The sequence below is a fragment of the Cinclus cinclus genome, chromosome 1, assembly GCF_963662255.1.
Source record: "Cinclus cinclus chromosome 1, bCinCin1.1, whole genome shotgun sequence".
NCBI classification, from domain to species: Eukaryota; Metazoa; Chordata; class Aves; order Passeriformes; family Cinclidae; genus Cinclus; species Cinclus cinclus.
In genome coordinates, this window is record NC_085046.1 from 83,610,721 (window position 1) to 83,630,065 (window position 19,345).

Below are 19,345 nucleotides of genomic sequence, written 5' to 3' on the forward strand. Positions count from 1 at the left end.
TGTGACAGACAACAGAGATGGAACAGGGTGTTCAGTTTTAACTCACCTCTACATTGTTCTGCTCTACTCTTTGGATCATGTGGGCTCTGTGTTGCAACTTAAGAATGGAGAGGACATCCTTGCTTTATAAGCATCAAACCTCCTGGAATTGTTATATACCCTAGGCTTTAGAAGATTATTTTTTCAAGTGATTTCTCATTATTCTAAATAGCATAATTTGGCGGATGTTTAAGAAAAGAAGGGATGAAGTGTCCAAAGAAGAAATCTGTAGACTCCTTTCTTTGACTCTGCGTTCCTTTGCAAACTACCTAGCACATGTTCAGCACACTCTGAACAGACATGAATATTTTCTAGGGTAGATTTAAAACATTTACAGAGGGAAAACTACATTTAAATAGACATGGAAACTAATGTCATTGCACTAAAAAGTAAATAAAATTACTGCAGGGGCCTTATCCACAAGGAGATAAATTATCCTAAGCTCTACAAGAAGAAAATCTGTAAGATTGTAAAATTATATTGCAGTAAGTCACCTATGCAGAAAAGTGAGTGGAGAAAATCTAAATGTACGGCATGAACTAAAACACCCCAGTCTTCATAAACATGAACATTTCTATTTGGGACCACTAGGCAGGGAGATGAGATTATATATATAACCCTACAGAATCATCTATGCCTGGAACATAACAATGGGTTAAAAATAACAGGCTTATTGGGTTGGAAAGTTACAGGTGTCCGTAACAGCTGCAGTACTTGATTTCCTACACAATTTCATGGAACCAGACAGCTAAAAAAGAAAAAACTTTCTGAAAGTTCAGAATTCCACATTTTCATTTTCTATTAGTGTGCTAGCTTCACTGGAAATAAACATGTTCCCCTTTTGCAGGATCTTCCTGTTAGTAACAGTCGCACATAAATAAAGTTTTCTAAACAAACATCTTATCTTTTTATGGAAGGAAGTCCATTAATAAGGAATTGACGTCCTTCCTTGAAAAAAAAGATCAGTGCTAATTCTTTCCCATACACTAAAGAAATAAACTTACACCCTAAGATTTTTTACTCTATTTTCACAGCTAACTGGCTTGTCTGCACATAGATAAAATAGAACTATTTGGGTTTTCTTATAAACAATATCTCCATTGCTACTTTGCCCCATAATACTAAATAATTAATTTCTTCCCTCAGTTTTTGATTGCCCCATGGAACTTGTGCTTTATTTCAATTCTACTCCATTCTTGTTAAAAGTACATGGCAGCATCTGAGCAACATTCAGCCTGGGAGCTTCAGAAACACAGCATAACTTTCTAACATTTTGACCAATGCCATCGTTTCCAGAAAGATGTCCTTTACTCAACAAATGCCGCCAAACATACTGTAGCACCTCTACTGTGGTCTTCACTGACTTTGTCAGCTACACAAGACACTTCTTTTGCCTAAAATGAACTTTGTCATTGAAAATCCTCTGACACGACCTTCATCTACTTCCATTCAACATCACTTTTCCTTCAGACTATGAGAATTTGAAGTTGATAGTATACGGTATATTACTTGTGAAAAATAAAATACAGATTTTTCTACCAATGGCTTCAGAAAACCAGCATTTTAACCTATCTGTAATAATGCTGAAAATAGAGATGTTAGTATGTTTAAAAAGAGTTTAGATTTGCAGTGTTATTGTACGTAACAATTTAGAATCTCAATGCCATACTGCAGGGAGATCAGCCAAAGAGAATGGCAGAATAATGAAGTCTGTGATTACCATACTTGCATAAACTTAGTAGTTACAATGCCATAGTATTTCTGTATTAAAAGATCTATTTGCCATAAACACATTAACTCTGGGGGACGCAAGAAATCAAATAAAAATATTTACATAGGAATTTCAAAAGAAAATTTTAAGGAAAAAAGTGTACAAGTGTTGTTAGAAAAATGCTGATGTTTCTCTTCAGCTGTGCCCATAAATGAATGCTTTTTCAAAGGCGTCCACTCCAATTTTGAAAGATGAAACACTACTACATTCCAGCAATCACACATAGATAATGTAAGAATGTGAAAATAAAAATCCACTCTTGTGTGCACCATCTTTTTGTACAGAATGCTTCACTTGAAAAGGCATTTAACATATGTCTTAATGCAGATAAATAAGACGGGGCACCAAACACCAGGCTCCTCCTCCACTTCCTCTGTAGTGAACTCAAAAATTCCTTTCTCACTCCATTTTTGCACTAGGACAGTTTGCTTTCCAAAGATCAGCCTGCTGCAGAGGCAGTAAGCCCATAGCAGGTAAGAGTCCACATTACACAGCTTTGGTGATATTGGTTCCTTGCACTCTTCTTTGGCATCCAGATATAAGTTTACATGCTCATTTCTATGGTTTACATTTAGACCATAACACTATTAGTGGCTGGTGGAACCAGAAGACTTCATGTGCTTCTGCAGGTTCAGTAGCACACCCCTGAGTGTCACTATAAAGGCAAGACTATTTCCTGTTCTCTTAGCTCTATTCTTTTCAAAGGCTTAGGGCCTCAGAAAGGCTTCCCCCCCATTTCTGTTTCATTCTCAATAATGTACTGCGGAACAGTGACCTTTTATAAAAGCAAAACCAGAGCACTGCTTTAAAAGGTCACATGGCATAACTCAGAAAACAGAGCAGATATTCTGGTATCCCATGGCAGCACTAGAAACAGGGATACAGGCGCTAGCCTGACAAGTATCTGGACAAAACAGTGCGCTGAAGGCTTTTGTCTCTTCCCTAGAACTTTCACTTGTTCTCCAGGTCTGCCCTGGTCAGTAAGGATACCTTATGCAATTTCCAGCTTTTCTTTATTTTTCTTTACCCTCCTTCTCTTAGCATATTGATTCACAAAACTTCTCTGATTTAGAATTATTCTTGACAGGGCAGAAAGCTTGGGGCAGTCTCAACAGAGGTCAGCAAATGTGTACAAAAAATTAAGACTTTTGAAAATTTTATCTTGTCAGATGGAGTTTTTGTCAACTTAGCTAATGGCTAACCAAATACCTGTGAATGGCTTTAGGACTGCTGAATGAATGGATGGTACCCAGCACACCAAAGAAAGGAGCCTATCCAGCAGTGTCACTGTTACCTGTGCTGCTGTCCTCTCTTGTCCCCTCACCTCCACGTTCGGCAATACTGCTGTTGAAACTGGTGGAGGAGGTGCTCTGCGCTTTTTCCCTTCTGGGTTTGCTGTCATTCCAGAGATGTTACCAAGGGACAGTGATGAACCCAGGCTACTGGAACGAGAATTCACCGAAGGGGAATTTGGTGCTGTGGAAAAACCCTGTAAATGGATTAACATCTTGGATTAACATCACTCTTTAAAAACAATGGGAAAGAAAGAAGAAAAACAAGACACATCTGGTTACCGTTTAAACAATGATATGAATAATCATGTATGTTCTTCTGCCAAACCTGCTGAATTGCAAATTCTAACTTTTGGAAACTTCCAAAGGTCAACTGGAACAAAGCTTACAGGCAGTATTAATAAGACAGGAGGCACGATAAGCACCTACTGCGGTTTAACAGTAGTATTGATGGGAACACTGCTGCTGCTTGCTATTTAAAATATAAAGTTCACATCAAGTCACATAATTACAGTTACCCAAATGCATTTGCAGTTGCATTTAAATTACAAGTGTTACACATTTCTGGAAGCAAGATTTACTCTTAAACGAGAATACTGTATTAACAAAATGCTGTCAGTGTCTCAGGCTTGTCTATTTTGTTATCAATCTGCTTGATTTACCTGAGTCTTCTCTGCAGATTTACATAAGAGAAATTCTGTTACCATTAAATTGTTTCCAATTTACATGCACAATGAAGCATAATCACTTAAAACTTATTGAAAACAACCATTTAACTTGGTGAAAAGAAGTCCTGCTGACAGGCATCACTCTGGATTCTAACAGGCCCAGATGAAAGGAAAAAGAGAAAACTACTTCAGTAATTCCTTACTGTTAAAAATTACTTTAGTTCTCATTGAAAACTGAATAAAACCAATGGAAAAAGTGTAATGGATTTCAGAATCTTAATACATTTTCATATTAATATACAAACAGAAACATATGCAGTCACATAGTAGCAAATCTACAAATACGAAAGATTAGAACTAGGATTGCTGGAAAATATGCATTTTAAATTTAGTTTTTACTCTTAAATTCAATATTTCTTTACTCTGCTAATAAAAATCTTGTAAAAACTTTTCCCTCAAAATCTGAGTCACCTTCTCATTTTTTTAATTAAGAGAATCTTCCATATTAAATTGAAGATTTTACTTTTTAATTAAGTTATTTGACTGTAACTCCTTCCCAGAAATATCTTCTGTGGCATCACCACTGATACCACTTCACCATGACCTGGAGCTGAATACCTCTTCTGGAAACATAGACTGATGAGCATGGTTGATAATGCTGTTCTTATCATAACAGTACATGCCACCACAATTGCAAAACTCTCCCATAGAGGACACAGAACTCTCTGGTGTGGAATTTTGTCCAAAACCACTGAATACCTACTGGCAGGAAACTTAAAGGCCACCCCAAATGCCATTACTTTAAAAAAAAAAATAAAAATCTCTTTCCACAGGTGCCAAGTGCAAGCTTAGGTAAAAATTAAAAACACAGAGCAACAAACTTAAAAATACAAATAATTTAGTTTTAGGACCATTCAGGAAGCACTGATAAACCATTAAGAGCTAAAAAAACCAGAGCAATGCAAAAATATATTTAATACATGTTCCTTTACTGCCTGGTAAAGTTCCACGTTCTATAGATTCCTGTGAAAGCAACTGAGATGCAAACAGATTTGTGCCTTGTCCTCCACTTACTGTGTGTGTGATACCAATGACTGACCTAGGTGCTTTTATTAGCTTCTATGTTGCACTCTGTGCAGCACACTTAATCTTGGAATAACATATTTAGCAAAAGTGGAGTATGATACCTGTCTTCTCTGACTGCAAGCAGTGCTTGCCGCATCTTTTACATCACCAATTTCTCTGAATTGAATGGATCAATACTATCTTTACCCTTCTAGGAAATGAAGACAAAAAAAGCTTGATGTAGAAGGTATTGTGTAAAAGATTAGCTGTAATCTTATAGAGAAGTAGTCTTATATTGGCCCTGTATCTTGGGCAGTGGAAAAAAATAATGATCTCATCTGTAAGCTAAAGGTTTTAAGTAATTATCAGTACAAAGTCCTATCAAATAAAACTGGTTTACTCCTACATAAATGAGGGGCTCACAGAGTGAAACACAAAGAAGTTTCCTCTTTTCACACGTTTACAAAACAATTGAACAAAACAATTTCAAAGTGGGTTCTGCAGGTATGCTTTGACTCTATTAATTCTTTAGCCCTCTAGATAAATGGGTGGAGAACTTTTAGACAAAGATACATGAAAATAATAAAAAGCCCTAAGATTTGCCTCCTTGCACTACAAGTAGAGAGTACTGGTAGACAATAGGCCATAACCAGTTTAAAATGAATATTCAATTTTATCTAGAGATCTTGTGGCTGAAGAACTATCAGAATCCTTTTCCAAGCTACAGGTCATTGGGAAAGAATACAGTGATGAATAGCTAAACAGTTTAAAGCTGGTTTGTTCTGTTTTTAAGCTTGGATTTCCTAACAGAAGATACAAGGTGGTGGGGGAGGAGGGGGAACGTAATACTTCCATTACACTATAAGTAGTTTTTAATAAAAAGACTTGAACGATAGAAAAACCCCCCAACCTTACAAATTCATCTATGTTTTCTTTTCCAAATCCAACCTTTATATCAAGCCCATTATTCCCTTACAGAGCATTTCAAGAATGCTCATGTGAATACACTTGCCCTAAAACAAAAAACTCGCCCCAGCTTCCAGGGGAATGGAATGAGGACAGTTTTGAACTAGTTTTGAAGCCCTCTCGTGCAGCAACAAGAGCTTTGCCTAACAGGAGGCAGACCTCCAAATTCTCCCATGTGTGTAGTCATTTTCATTAGCTTTAAGAGAAAAAAAACCCCAACCCTGGACACCAAACACTGACACAAGTGATTATGGCACAAATAGTCTTTTGTTGTAACTAATACAGAAAGACAACACCTGATCCAGCTTTTATATTTTATGCTGGGTTAGATGCAATGCAGTTTGTTTTCAAATCATAGGATTTTGGAGGTTTGTTTTTCAGGCAGTTTAGCAAGGCAACTATTAAGAGCATACAACATTAATCAAGAAAAATTGCAGTGACATGATATCTACATGCCAAATACTCCAACCATCTCTCATTTCTTGTTTTTCTAATTTGTTATCAAAGAACTGATTGAATTACTCAAATTACAGCAGTGTGAGTAAAGCCAAGCTCAGAAATTGAAGCCAATGTTGCTGGCTAAAAAAAGTCAGCCCTTATCCTCCATTTCATTTGATAAGCAGGTTTAGCACGAATACTCTGCTCAGAATCCAAATCAGTTCACAGAATCCATGTGTTTCATAAGAAAAAAAAGTAAAAAACGAAAAAGGAAAAAAAGTCAATTCATGAAAGAAAATTCATGAAAATGAATTAAATACAAAGAACTTTCAAAAATGTCTCTTGCAAAATCACAGTCTTTGTTAAGCCACTAGTGTTCGAGCGCTTTCCTACCAGTTCAACCAGTAAATGATTAATGCAAACTAGCAAGAATAAGAAATAGTTTGATTTGGGTTTTTTTTTTCCCTCTGAATTAAAACAAACCCAATACAAAACCAGATATACCAGCACAGGACAGCAGTCAGGTTAGCAACTAGCTAGGCATAGGTTTGGAATATGTACTGAAGCACAAAAGACATTTTTGAAGGGCAAATAGGGACTGCTAAAACCACAGAAGTATGAAGGCTAAGGGTAATCTGGTGGGGTATGCATACCACTCTCATTTTCAGAAGACAACAAGCAGTCAGCTTTCTACAAGACTTGTACAGTCCCATAGCCTGCTGAACTCAAGATAGATTAGGAGCCTAAAGCTGAGGCCAGTCTCTGTTCCACGGTCATCAACCTAGAATGCAATTGTAAAATAACTTTTTCAAACTACCTCATTTTCATGAATAAACAGAAGTTCTGGTATCTTATGGAAACTTTGAAAATTTTAAAGTCATATATAAATAAAGGTAAGAGTAACCTACTAAAAGTGTAACTGTACTGCTGTGAGAACTCCGTTATACAAAACCAGATGTGTATAAAAATGGAAATCAGTTTACAGTTGTTTTTAAAAGATGTCCCTTATTTACCCAAAGCCCTGTTATTAGCATTTCCTTGACTTTCTGATGACACTAAGTGGCATTTAAAGGTCATCAAGGAAGAGTCTGCAGATTGCCTGTGAGAGTGATTTGACTTCCTATTCCCTTTTCACACTGGTCAATAAAAATTTTTCAAAATGTCAAGTTCTTTTCTTGCAAGGTTGCTACAGACAAGCCTTTCTTCCGCAGCTCTTTGCCAAAACTCACATATTTGAGCTCCCAGTCTTGTTATGCAACTTCCTTCTTAGAAGTTTCTAAATCAGAAGTAATCAACTGAGCTGTTTTTAAGCACTCAAAGTACCACATGCATTAGCAAAAATAAGGGTTTTATTTTTTTCAAAATAGAGACAAAAAAGAAAAGTATCATAAAGGATATAATTTTTTGCAAGTGTACCATGGATAAATGTGAAAGGTAAGATTTACAGAAGGCAAACAAATCCATCCATTCAGTGACAGCAAGAATATGCCTGTTAGACATTTAAACTCCATTAATGCAAACTTTTATTGATTAGCTGAATGATACCACAACTGATTACAACTGGCCATATAAAATGCCAGACAGGTTATGTCAGACCTACTGCACGAAGTGAACTTAGAGGCTGCTTTCCGTGACAGACACTGATACTGCACTAAATTTGCACTAAAACTGACACCACGGAAACTGAATTAATCAGAGCTCCTGCTTCAAAACTTAAGCATTATACTGCAGTCATGAGATTGCTGGGACACACAGTTAAAAAAACCCAACCAAAAAAAAAATTGTGACTACTCAGATTTTCCTTTCTAACCAGCCACACTGAATACAGTTTGTTTTTCTGTACTCCCTGGAGCACTTGTGCTGACAGTCTGCAGTCAGAAGGAAAAAAAAAAGTTAACCTTTTCCTGTTCTGAAAAAAAAAAAAAAACACCTTTTTATGCAATTTACTTTACGTTCCTTTATCTTGCTGCATTTTGCTGTTGGTAGGAAATTATCTGGTCTCACATGACAATCATAAAAGAGAAGCAACTATTTCATTCCTACAACAGTTATTTACACAGGCTGTACTGTGTTGATTTTATATGCCTGGCAAGTAGGCTCTCAAATTCTTACTGTAAAACTTCTGAGTTATACTTTGAAGTCTGTACAACTAATGCTACCTTACACTTGTGAGTCTATCAGAGCATCTAGATAGCAGTTCCAGATCTTGTAGTCAGGGCCCATTTGGTAGACACCAGAACTTACACAGCCAGAACCAGAGATGTCTGAGAACATTCTGTCTCCTGTGCCCCTGCCAGTTTTCCCTGTGTGTGGCTGACCACATTCCTCTTGTTTCAGTACAGAGTTTTTAGATCAGAAATCCTAGCAGTGCCAGGTGCGAGGCAGTCACTTCCCATACAAAATCATCCGTTCTATTCCTCAATGCTAAAGTGACCAATCTGCCAATCTGTTACTGCAGAGGTCACTAAAATTTTCCTATGATACAGGTCCACACCATATGCAATTATGCTGGTTTTCCTCTCAATTGTTTTTAATTTTTTCCTTGTACCTTAAGCATAACTTCCCTTCCTAGAAACTTATCTGATTACTTCTTGTCTTCACTTAGGTAAACTAATGTGATGGAAAGGGACTCCATAGCTAAGAGTGCAGCCTTGGTTTCCAGCTCAAACTGATTTATGTGCACTTTGCCACTCCTGCGGTGTCCTATTTCTTTTCCAATAGAAAAGCTGAAAGAACAACCACCCAAGGAAAGGAACAAGTAAAATGGAAGCCTCCAGGAAAAAAGGTTTTCCAAAACACACCAAGGGGCTTAGATTCACTGTGAATTTCTCAGCAGGGAACAAGTATGGGTATTGACTCTGGCCCCTTCCACCACACTGAGGACAACAAGGGTGTGCAACCAGAGGGAGCTTCCAAGAACTTTCTTTAGTTTTTGCTATACTTCTTATGCCTCATATATATAAAAGAAGTGAAGCAATATTCAAAACTAATTTTCCATTTGAAAATCACATGGATACTGAATGAATATGGCAAGACCCACAAATAAGAACCCACACATAAACCGCTTACTTTTTAAAATTAACTGTCAAATGTTATATTTTGAAGTTTAGGAAGAAAAACATTTTACTAAAATCATTAGGAGGTTAGAAAACATGGATTGGGAACACATGAATTCCAGCTAACAGAAGCATATCTGTAAACTCTTGCAAATATAAAGAAACATTTGCAGTATCACCCACTACTACCACCTCCTTCAGTATTCTGCCACTCTGAGATCACAAATTTAATCTGAGTTCTCCAAAATTAAAGGAAGTACCATGGCACATATAAAGCAGTGGAATACAAGTCTAGGAATTCAACAATGTGTATTAATCAAGCAACTCAGAGATTGTCAAAGTCAGTTCAAGATTTCATGACATATCAATATTTTGAGAATTGAAGCTTTTAAAATCACTTCTTGTGATTTAAAATTTAATGTATTTCCTCCAAATAAATTCTCCTGTTTCCTGTTTTACTTTTCAGATTTTCTCAAGTCAGAATACCCTTCATGCTTAACAAAACCTTTGTCTAGTACTGCTACCCAAATTTATTCATTATTTATTCAAACTGTATCAAGAGACAATCAGTATCAAGAGAAATGGACACAATATTTTTTTTTTCCATCGCAGCAATAGATGCAAAAAGGGAACACAAGCTAACCTGATTTACGTTTTTGTCTTTGTATCACCTCTTTGGTAAGTGACAGTGTGCTTCAAACATATTCATATTTTTTAAAAAAAGTAGTATCCCAACAGAATTCGCAAAAAATAATCTTTCTTGACAGAAGAGAGTAGCCATATCTCATCACTCAGAAGATGGGAGCAGGTAGAATGCTGCCTGGTACTAATGGAAGAGCCAGTTGTATAAATGGGTGTTTGAAAGGCACACACATATAAATACTTTGTGTCTTCTCCTATCAGTCTGGACACTGAACTCATTGCTGTAACCAGCAAGCTCATATCCTGTGGACCTTGTGAATCACAGCTGAGGAACTTGTTAAAAAGGAGAGAAAAAATTTCCTTGATTCAGAGCTGTTAGCACTGACAAGTCACTCTCAACTTGATGTAAACACACTTGCTACAAATCTTCATAATGCATAATTGATTTAATTTCTGTCACTGTGTGTTCTCTGAAGGAGTAAAAGTTATCTTGATGAAATCTAAAGATATTTAGCCACAAATGAAAGAAACTTAGGCTGCTAAACAATCTTTTCTAAACAAATGTGATCAGCAAAGCAAGGAATGATATGTTCAAAACAGCAAACCTCATGTCAACATCACCCTAACTGACATATTTTACATCTAATATTCCACTATTCTCCACATTCTCAATTTACAAAAATGCAGCTAAAGATGATGAGACACCAAATTATTGGGAGATATTTCAACATCGGTATAAATCTAATTACATGTATGAAACAACCACAGGCTTCAGCATGTGTCCATTACAAGTATCTTTAAAAGAAGATTTTCTAAAATCAGCATTTTTTTTAAAAAAAGAGACATGTGTGCCCAGTCCTTTAAAATGCTACTTTATAGCGCCACACATGTTACAGAGAAAACATGGACATATATGCACAAGCTTCCAAAATATGCCAGCCTCCTTTCTGCCCTTATGGTGCTCTGCAGCTGAGACCATCAGGCTGAGCGACAGCACACAAAGCATGTGGGCTCTTTTTTAACTTTCTGGATGTTAGAGTTATTTTAAAAACCCCTAAAATGCAAATACCTTTGGTTTTGTTCTGTGTATGTAAACCCTAGTGAGTAAAAAAAATCATTAACATAGCATGGAAAACATTTTGAGATCGAATGTTCCTTGGCAGTTTAAAGGAAACATTGCTACCCATCACACAGGTGGAAGGTAGGGAGTGCAGGCTGCAGGTACAATCTGAAGTGAATTCCAGAATCAAGCTGAACTGCGGGTGACAGTCTGGGATGAAACCAGATGCTTAGGGTAAGCTTTGTTTGCATTCCATACAAGTGTAAAATCATTTATCTTGACTTTCAGAAGTGTGTGGACAATCTTGTGTCTCATTTGAAGGACTGTTCTCTTTTATTCTTTTCCTTCTTTCTTTTAATATCATTTGGGGAAAATACCAGAATCACTTTACATATAAAATGCACCCTCTCAGGGCTGATTTACATCTTTCTGGCTAGACTGCTAAAAACTTATCTTCCACAAGTCCAACACATTCTGTCACAATGCACTGTCAAAATATGTCAGCCTATAAAAAAACCACTGTATTTTGAAAATAGATTTTTCATAACTGTGAAAAATACCAGTATGTAAAGCCACAATGGGAAGAAATAATAATTTAAAAGATTCCCAGAAAGGAATATCCAACAAAAGATAGAGAGTCAGCAAGTTCAGCTACTCACATAACTTTTTTTTTTTTTTTGATAGCTACGTGCTTGTAATGAGAGATGTGCAGGGAATTATAAAAGAATTGGGGAATCATAAAAAGAAATAAGAAAAAATGTGGAAAACATTACAAGTCTCTTTTTGGGTATTTGTCCAAGTGGAATAAAAGCAGATGGGAAAGAAGTACAAAAGAACACATGAAGTGAGGATGGGAACAAAAACAGTAATTGAAAAAATGAACATGGTAATGAGATTTGACCAAAAAGAAATTCAGAGATGAAAGTCTGGAAAAGGAGAGGAGCACAGCAAAAATCAGAAGAATGTGATATGAATGTGATGATAAGAGTACTGCCTTATATCCTGGGGGAGGAACAATGAACTAAGGAGTCTGTGCAGGACAGAAATCATATTTTGTAAGAAAACTCCATGACTCTCCATGTACTGGCCCAGAAAGATGGTGATGCTCATGTTCACGTGTCATGAAGGCAGTGGGGCAAAAGTCAAATGAACAGAATTCAAACCAGAAAAGATTTAGCACTGAAAGAAAAGGGGACTGATATATACAGATTTGTGAATGTGTGATAAATATTTCTGTGGTAGGGATGAAATGCATAAGACATGGAAATGAGGCAGAATGGAAGAAAATAACAAAGAAACATTTTGAAACTTACAAAGAAAGGTCGAAAATCCAATGACAGACCCAAACAGAAAAACACATTTTAAAGGGAACCTGAAGAAAGAATTACAGAGGAAAATTCACACGGACTCCAAAATTCAATTCAATCCAATCCCAGTACAGAAAGAAGATAGGAAAATATTAAGCCAGAAGGAAAACAAGGGAAGAACATTCAAAAAGAGGCTATTTGCACTTTGTCTTGGAAGGGCATTAGCAGATAGAGTGAGAGCAATCTTGGAAGACTGAGGATGGAAAAAGCCACATTTTTGTAAGCTTGAAAAAGTTGGTTTCTCCTTTCACTTATACTTTTGCACTACATGAAAATAGATTAGCTCAATCCAATAGTGTTAAACAACCAAGCCAAAACTCAAAACCTGTCTTTACTAACGGTCTGGCAACAGACATCAGGAAATAGGGAGTTCAAAAGGTCAAAGACTGACAACAGAAAAAAAAGGGACATTTTTCTATTGGTGTTAAGCATTCATCAATCACAAATAACCAAAAAATGGATCATAAGTCTTGAGCAAAATGAATTCATCATTGCAATATGAATTGATTTTCTCTAGAATTACTAATTCTTTTAAATCAATCAGCCAAGGTTTTTAGTTCATGGAAGACAGGAGCTGTTACATCTTTAGTATATGTCCTCTTGAAATTTACAATATTTTTAATAGCTTTAAATAATAATTTTAGTAGTTTTTAATAGCTTTAAAAAACTACTGCAGAAGTTGTTCTTCTCTGCAAATTCTTTTAACATATAGAAACTATTAAACCACTAGAGTTGGTCATCTTCAATATATTTTTGTTGTAGATATGCCAATTTATACTGGAGAAGGAGATGGAAACTTTACATAAAACATACAATTTAAAAAATATCTTCTTTAATGTCTGCATAGTCAATTTTTATGGCAACCAGAATTATGAATGGAATACTTCCTGGCATGAGGTTTTTGGGTGTGTATTTTTTTGGTTTTGGAGAAATAATTTCTGAGTTTTACTGAAAGTATTTTTATTCCACTTGAATTAGAAAGTGTTTTCTCCACATTTTAATGAAGGTGTTGTCCTTATGCAAGTTTTCTGGAGGCAAGAAACATGAATGAACAATCTTGGAAAGCTTTCAGTGTCTGCTGAAATTCTGACATGTGTCTATTGGCCTATGAAAATCTCTACTTATTAAAGCTGTTGATGAATGAAGAAAATCTACTGAGATTCAAAGGAAAATTTTCACCAAGATCTGCAGAACCCTGAAGTCAAAGGTGTTGCTCTGAACTATTGAAGCTCAGGGATCTGGCTTTTAGCTCCAGTCCTTATAATCCAATTCTGCCATAAATACTTTATGAACTTAAAATGCATTCCTGCAACATTTCCCTTTGAAGTATGTGCTGACAGTAGGTGGCTAGCTAGAGGGAGACAAATACAATCATCCAACTGTCAAAGCAAATTTTCAAAAAGGAAACTTTACACTTTGTAATGATAAAACACAGCCAAAGATATTACTGAAAAACAATATAACCTCTGAAGACTTTAAAACTTAAATTAGAAGAACAAATAAGCTTTTGAACTCTAAAATTAGTGCAAATCTTAAAACAACTCCTAATTACAGAGTCATGAAGATGATTCTAACAACATGAATCAGAAGTCTGCAGCCAGGAATTTTACAGTTTCAGTTAGCTCTTTCAGATGTCTGGATGTGCAGACGTGCTTGCACATAACCTCTGTGCATACATACATGCAAACACAGGGATGTATGCACACACAGCTTATCACTTCAGTTAGCTCTTTCTGATATCTGCACGCATGTTTGTGCCTCAATGCACACGTACTACACACTGAGTACAATATGCTGTCTGAAGCCCTAAGGGCTAGTCCAAGCAAGCTCCCTAAGGCTGCATGTTTCATGCTTTCAGGAGTTTCAAGAGTTTCATGACAATTTGTGACTGCAAATTACAGCACAGGAGTAGACCAACACTTTAACGAGATATGACAGCTGTCTGCAGAAGACAAAATCAAAAGACAGACACATCATGCTTACAGATTGATGATCAGGTACAGGTGCCAACAAACCACTGTGAACAATAACAGTTGAATATTTATTCCCAGATCAGCATCAGTGTTCAGGAGTGAAGAGAAGAAGTCAAGAGGACACCATGTGAGAGTACAGTGGTGAGGAGAAAGTTTATAGACAGCACTCTCCTGCTGGACAATGGATAGAGCACATGCAGATGTGGTATACAAAGCCACCTTCTGTTTCATAACACCTACAGATTGATACCTGTAGAAATTAAGCCTGTCTCATTAAAGGAGGTGATTAATTTGGATAGCAAAATACATATGCTTACACTTTGAAGAAATCAAGTGAATTAATTCCAGGATCTGAATCTTCCAACACCATGAAATTCAAATCCAAGCTTTCTCTCCATCCTGAAGGATGCTCCAAAGACTATCCTCTTTGGAGAAAAATCAATACCCTGATCATGCTAGCAAAAATAATTAACTGGGTTCAGACAAACAGAAGAAAAAAGAAGTAGACCCTCCCTTTGAATTTTCTCTGAAGTAATACTTTGACATTATTTTAATATCCTTGGCCTTTAAGCCTTTTCCTATTATGAATATTTTTCATTATTCTTTCAACTCTAACTTTGTCTAGACCACTCCGTCTTCTAAATAAAGGTGAAGTGACAATATAGCATACTGCAAAGGGACTGCAAGTATAGACGTGCTGGAGACCAGGCCGCTTCAGTCTTTTCCCACTTTGTATATACACATATATATAAATTTATAATTTTATCTTCCTTTGCAGTATACTGTAGCCTGTGAGGTTTCTCCAAGTCAAAAAAAAAGAAAAAAAAGAAGTAAAAAGTGATATATCCTTAGGACACCAGAGCTTGACTTGTGAATGTTTATTATTCCCAAGAAACTAATTTCCTACTGTGTACAGCCTTGTTTCTTTGTGAATTTAGTGTGAAATACTAAGAAATCACATTTCTTCTATCTATTTTTTTCCACAGAAAGGTGTACTCCATTTCACTGGAGTGAACAGTCCCACATTTAACAGACACAGAAGTTAAAAACCTATGGCAATAGATAAAACATATACTGACACTTGGACTTCAACTGGTACAATTACAGCTTAAATAGGGCAACCAGTGCTGGGAATTCTGCTCACTCGTTGGTATGCACTGCCTCAGATAACAAAGAAAAACCTGCTTTTGCAACAAATTATTGGTTGGTGAAAGCCACTCCCTTCCTTTGCCACTGTTTGCAATTCATCTACAAGACTTAACATGTTTACTTTGGGGTTTTCTCCTTCCCCAGTGAGAAAACACTCTATAAATTAAGCAACTTTAAGGGGTTTATCTGTGCCAACTGTCCATCAAAAAGGAATGAAGGTCTTACGTTTTAAGAGATTACAATGAAAGTGCCACAAGACTTTTGAGAATCTGAAGTAGGACAAGAAAGAACAATTCTAAAATGGACTAGTGTAAATAATGGCTATCAACTCATAAAGGACATGGTCCAAAGCCAGTTAAAACCAGCAGGAATTTTTCCATTGGCTCTAGTGAGTTCTGCATCAAGTCTCCAATGGTCAGTCTTAACTGTATGATGTCAAAAGAAAATAATTCTCTGAACTATGTCCTCACCGTCACTTCTCCAGGAAATCTTTTTCTTCAGTATACTTTCAAGCTCAGTGAAAATCATAACAACACCAGCCAAGAAAGCATAGCTCTGATTTTTTAAACATAAAATTTGGTTCCAGATATCTATACTTCAACCTCTTGTTAAAAAAATGAAGAAAGTAAAGGACCTCCAACAAAACACATGTGAACTGAATCCCAACAAATAGGCAAGGAGCTGTTTTAAAAACATGATTAAAACAGATTCAAAACCAAAATCCACAGAATGCAACACACGATCAGATATCCTGATATGTAACTAGCTGTGCCACTAATTGGCAAGGGTTTAAAAACTAAAACACACGATGTTAAACAGCATATGAACATATCTACAAAGCTAAAAGACCAGTGCTTTCACCCTTAGCATGATGCTTTCTTTGATGCAATTTTCAGCCACAGGAAATTAAAACAGAACAATACAATAAGTTCACAATCATAACCAAAATTATTAAGAAGTCCTAAAGTATTCCCTTTCCATAGACGGAGGATAAAGTGGGTTTTTTTTTCCTAACTCAAAGAAGTTACATAGGATATATTTTCCCACCTCCCTTTTTTCCCCTCCTTTTGTGCAAGGGGGGAAGAAGGTGGCAGAACTTTGGATAGGCAAATTGCTTTTAATTAAATCCTAGAATAACTTTGTCTGACTTGTACAACTGCCAGTATTTTTAGTTGGTATTGTCTTTCTGACCTGTAACCCTTAAACTAGAACAAGGACCTTGTTTAACATTTGTGAAATTTAGGCAGCACCAGTATTACCCCCCTTCCAGGGGTGCTGCACTAATCTCCCATGCCAGCAGCTCAAATGTTTACATCTGAAGGGCTTTCTCTGTGCAGAAACAGTCTCTGCACAGTATCTCTCATCTGTACATTTGCCAGAATCAAGGCAAGAAAAGCCTCCCTGCTGGAATTCTTGATTAATAAATAGTCTTAAATGTTTCTTCTTCCCTTCCCCCTTCTGTCAAATCCATTGCCATTAGGTTTTTACAAGGCAAACCTCCCCAGCGCACTTTATTGGCCTGACTCTTGTCCTGTGCAAACAACTGTAAATCAGAACAAGCTCTATTTAGGGTCAATGAAATCACACCATCTCTGCACTGAAACTGAGAGAGACTGAAGTCAAGATGCATACCTGAACATTTGCTGGGTTAGAAAGGAGAAAATGTTACCATCGGAGAAGGAGGGTGTGGGGAATTTCACACTAACACCACAAATCGACTGGTAATGTCTCCACCTCACTATGTCAGTGCGCTTCAGAGACCGCCTGCAAAATTCATAGCCTACACACTGGTCCTATCTGACTCACAGCAAGTCACTGAGGTACTGAAGCAACAAAACACCTAAACAGGTGCTTGGAATGGCACTGAAAAAGTCAGTGGGGCCAATGCCTACAGTTATTCTCCTTTTTAAGACCTCTGTAAGGCTATGTCTTGCTATTTGTCTTGATCTGCTTTCTCTTCTGCCCTTCCAGCTGAGCACTTCCAAAACTAGAAATATTTTCCTTAGTTTGCCCAAGTGTTTTAAGATCTGCTTAAAAGTGCAAATGACACTGAAAAAAAAGTAATTCAAGAAAGTGGAACTGACTACATCATACTGTTGAAAAGCCTTTAAAAAGACTGACCATTATTTGCCACTCTTCTTCCCCATTTCAGTTTGCATCCCAAAATGTTTCTAAAAATCCAATTGAAGTATTATACACTTAACACAGAGTAGGAGAAAAAGCAACAGCTGAAATTATTTGTAGTCCTTTCTGCTAAACTCCAAGGGGAGGAACAATATTGCAGCTGCATGTAAAAGACTCAAAAAACATGATTCAACAGTTCTTTATTAAAAAAAAAAGAAGAAAGAATACAAAACATCTACACAGGCTACAAGTGTTATATGGTCTCTTTTTGTAGTGATGAATAACTGAGAAGCACACACTGAGAAGCACACTCAATGCTATACAGTCTTTGCTTCATCCAGACAACTCTTTGAGTTAAAGGAAGACCTGTAAGGGCCACTAAGCCTCATGTAGGTCTGACTTTGCATGAGAGAACTAAGCCATGAAGTTCACTTAGGAAAACTTCCCCATCAAAGTAAAATGCATTGTGTCCTGTCAGCAAGCATTTTGCAAATCCTCCCTTACCTGCCATAAGATGTTATTGAGACATATGGTTTCACACGCTACCAAGCAACTCAGTTTTGCCAACGAACAATAATGTACAGGACAAATATGTGTGGAAATCATGAGATCATCTAATTAAAAGAAATGTTATTGTATGCCACTACTTTTAATGAAATCGAGTCTTCACTGTCCACAGAAGAGGCTGGAAAGAAACCAAATCCTCCTATTAGCACTCATGCCTCAGAAATTGCTTGCAAAAGAAAAGAAATTATACCTTAACCAGTGACGAAAATTTTTGCTGTATCTAAAATCTACATATGCTAGTAGCATATTTTAGACTAATATAATGAATCTATGGTTACATGGGATTTAGATTATGCCACTACAAAACAGGTTTTACTGTCTAAGAAAATTTCCATTGTATATTAGAAATATGGAATCAATGACATGTTGTTAGCCATTTCTGATTTCATCTAGTAGAGGATACTGGCATAAATACACACTAATCCTTTTACTACAGCAGTTACCACTGGAAAGCCTGACAAGAAATTCCAATTGTGAAAAGCCTGATCCTGGTAAAAACTTTTGTTTAAAGGTGGCATTTTCCAGACCACTGCATGCTTGCCACTAAGAACAATATGCTGAATGTGTTATGACCAACTGTGAATTACAAGGCTATTACAGACTATTAAGGGGTTCTGGTAATATTAATTACCGAGAAAGGAAAGTCTGAGTTGTTGACATGTCACTAGAAAAATCTCAAATGGAATTTTGAGTTTGTCTTTGGGTATTTTTTAATGTGCTTTTATTAATGCAAATTAAAAGCCATTGGTCTTATTAGCTGCTGCTTTATTATTTTTTTTTTCTTTCAGTGAGTTAACTTGAGAACTTTTCAGTGAAATCAGTAACAAAAGATGAATCAGACATAAAAGGATTTGGGTGGTTAAGGGCGTGTCACCAGGTCTTAATTAAACATCCGAGGGAGATATCTGAGCCAACTTATGCCAGACTGACTGGGTACATCACCATGTAGAGAATGATGCCATACAGCCCTGGTCTGGAATTGCCACACCAAGTCTAACTTAGCATGCTCCTGTTAGGTTATGCCTCCTTAAATCACAATGGTTTGCACTTTCCCATCAATAAGCCTGATATGTATCCCCTCTGATGTGCTTACTACCATTTTGGTGCCTGAATTCTACTTCTGGGCACGCTGAGCATAGAAACTGTGGAAAAACTATGCTTCTAACCT

At 36.6% G+C, this 19,345-nt stretch overlaps 1 protein-coding gene across 1 annotated transcript in view; it reads right to left on the minus strand.

Moving 5' to 3' along the window:
- Window positions 1-19,345, minus strand: part of COBL (cordon-bleu WH2 repeat protein) — a 155,735-nt gene that overhangs the window by 70,454 nt on the left and 65,936 nt on the right. Inside the window, exon 8 of the mRNA XM_062511003.1 lies at window positions 3,105-3,299. Within this exon, the coding sequence (XP_062366987.1) occupies window positions 3,105-3,299 (195 nt within the window). The remainder of the gene's footprint in view (window positions 1-3,104; window positions 3,300-19,345) is intronic.